At 40.0% G+C, this 1,336-nt stretch overlaps 1 protein-coding gene across 1 annotated transcript; it reads right to left on the reverse strand.

The window, feature by feature from the left end:
• Window positions 1-464: 464 nt before the first annotated feature.
• LOC114356015 (carotenoid isomerooxygenase-like) lies at window positions 465-868 on the reverse strand (the record flags this gene model as incomplete). Its single annotated transcript, XM_028309092.1, has 2 exons — window positions 760-868; window positions 465-563 (listed from the first exon to the last, which is right to left on the reverse strand). Coding segments are annotated over exons 1-2 (189 nt in total), but the record flags the coding sequence as incomplete, so codon positions are not given.
• Window positions 869-1,336: the final 468 nt, after the last annotated feature.

Below are 1,336 nucleotides of genomic sequence, written 5' to 3' on the forward strand. Positions count from 1 at the left end.
ATCTTTTGTTTCACTTATCAGTTACATTTGTCAATGTGTGCAATTTGGAATAGCTCGGCACGGATTCAAATCGTAATTTCTATGAACGTAACATATCTATAGTTCTTTAATATCATTGGGTTTTGCTTGTTTATTTTTCTATCCCATCAGTGCAATGCAATGATGACATTGACCAATTATTGACAATAGTTTTTTTTATTTAATAGAAATAATAATGGCAGGTTGAACCAAAAAGAAGGTTTTAGTTTATCAATCATATTAATCTTCTTGACAAGATAAATCGTCAAACAACTTTGATCTGAATAATTTTGAACTTTACTGACGAACAGTTAAAGATTATTTTCTCTAACTCGAGATTATTCTGTAACATAGTTTCAAAAGGTAATATGTGCTCGCCATTCGTTGAAGGAATCAATTTGAAAACTGACGAACCTTTTCATTCCGTGACTGTACATTAAACCTACCTTGGCGTCGGGCGCGGGCACGAACACGGGCTCGCTGGGGTAGCAGTCGGCGCTGCTCCACGTCAGCGTGGCGCCCGTCCACGTGTCCACCTTGATCACCTGCGCCCACAGAAGCCCGTCACTGACAGTACTCAAAGGATCCAAGGGGATTATAGAAAAAGCTGTTAAAATCAGCCATTGCTACCATGACTACCATCGCTTAAAGATCTTGGGCAGATCAGAACCAGGGGTGATAAAAACTAACCGGATTCGTACCTATTAATATTTTAAGTTTATATGACAATGGGCAACTTACCGCACCAGGGTATTCCGCATCAACATCTGAACTGATGGCATAAAAATAGCGATACGGACGACCTGTGGAAAAAATAACAGTATTTTTCATAATCAGCTCATGGCCCTGGTAATACAATGGGATCCAGTAACATACAGATTGTTATGAATCAACAAAGAAAAAATTACGCAATTCTCTTCTGTGTGTAGATACCCAAAAAGTTCTATATCGACTAACATAACTCAGACTGAAACTCCCAGAATCAAGAAAAGGAGGCCTATTGATTTCAGTATGTAAAAAGTTGTTGGCTCTCTAAGGACAAGATTCTGGCAGGGAAAGTTCCATTCCCATTCATGGGAATGGAACTCACGGGAACGGTGAACTCACGGGAATGGTGGCATTCACACGGTGAGGGGAATGAAGATGAGAATGAGAAGTAATTGGTTGATGGGTTACGCCCGTATTCACAAACATTACTATGAGGTCTCACAGTGCGTATTGACGCACAGGGTGACACACGAACCAATCTTTGTGATTGGTGCTCTATTCTTCGATTTCGATTTGCTGCTTTAAGCAAGCATCGTTTGTGAATATGAGT

This window comes from Ostrinia furnacalis, unplaced genomic scaffold, assembly GCF_004193835.3.
Source record: "Ostrinia furnacalis isolate ACB-3 unplaced genomic scaffold, ASM419383v2 OfSCF2608, whole genome shotgun sequence".
In the NCBI taxonomy this organism is placed as follows: Eukaryota; Metazoa; Arthropoda; class Insecta; order Lepidoptera; family Crambidae; genus Ostrinia; species Ostrinia furnacalis.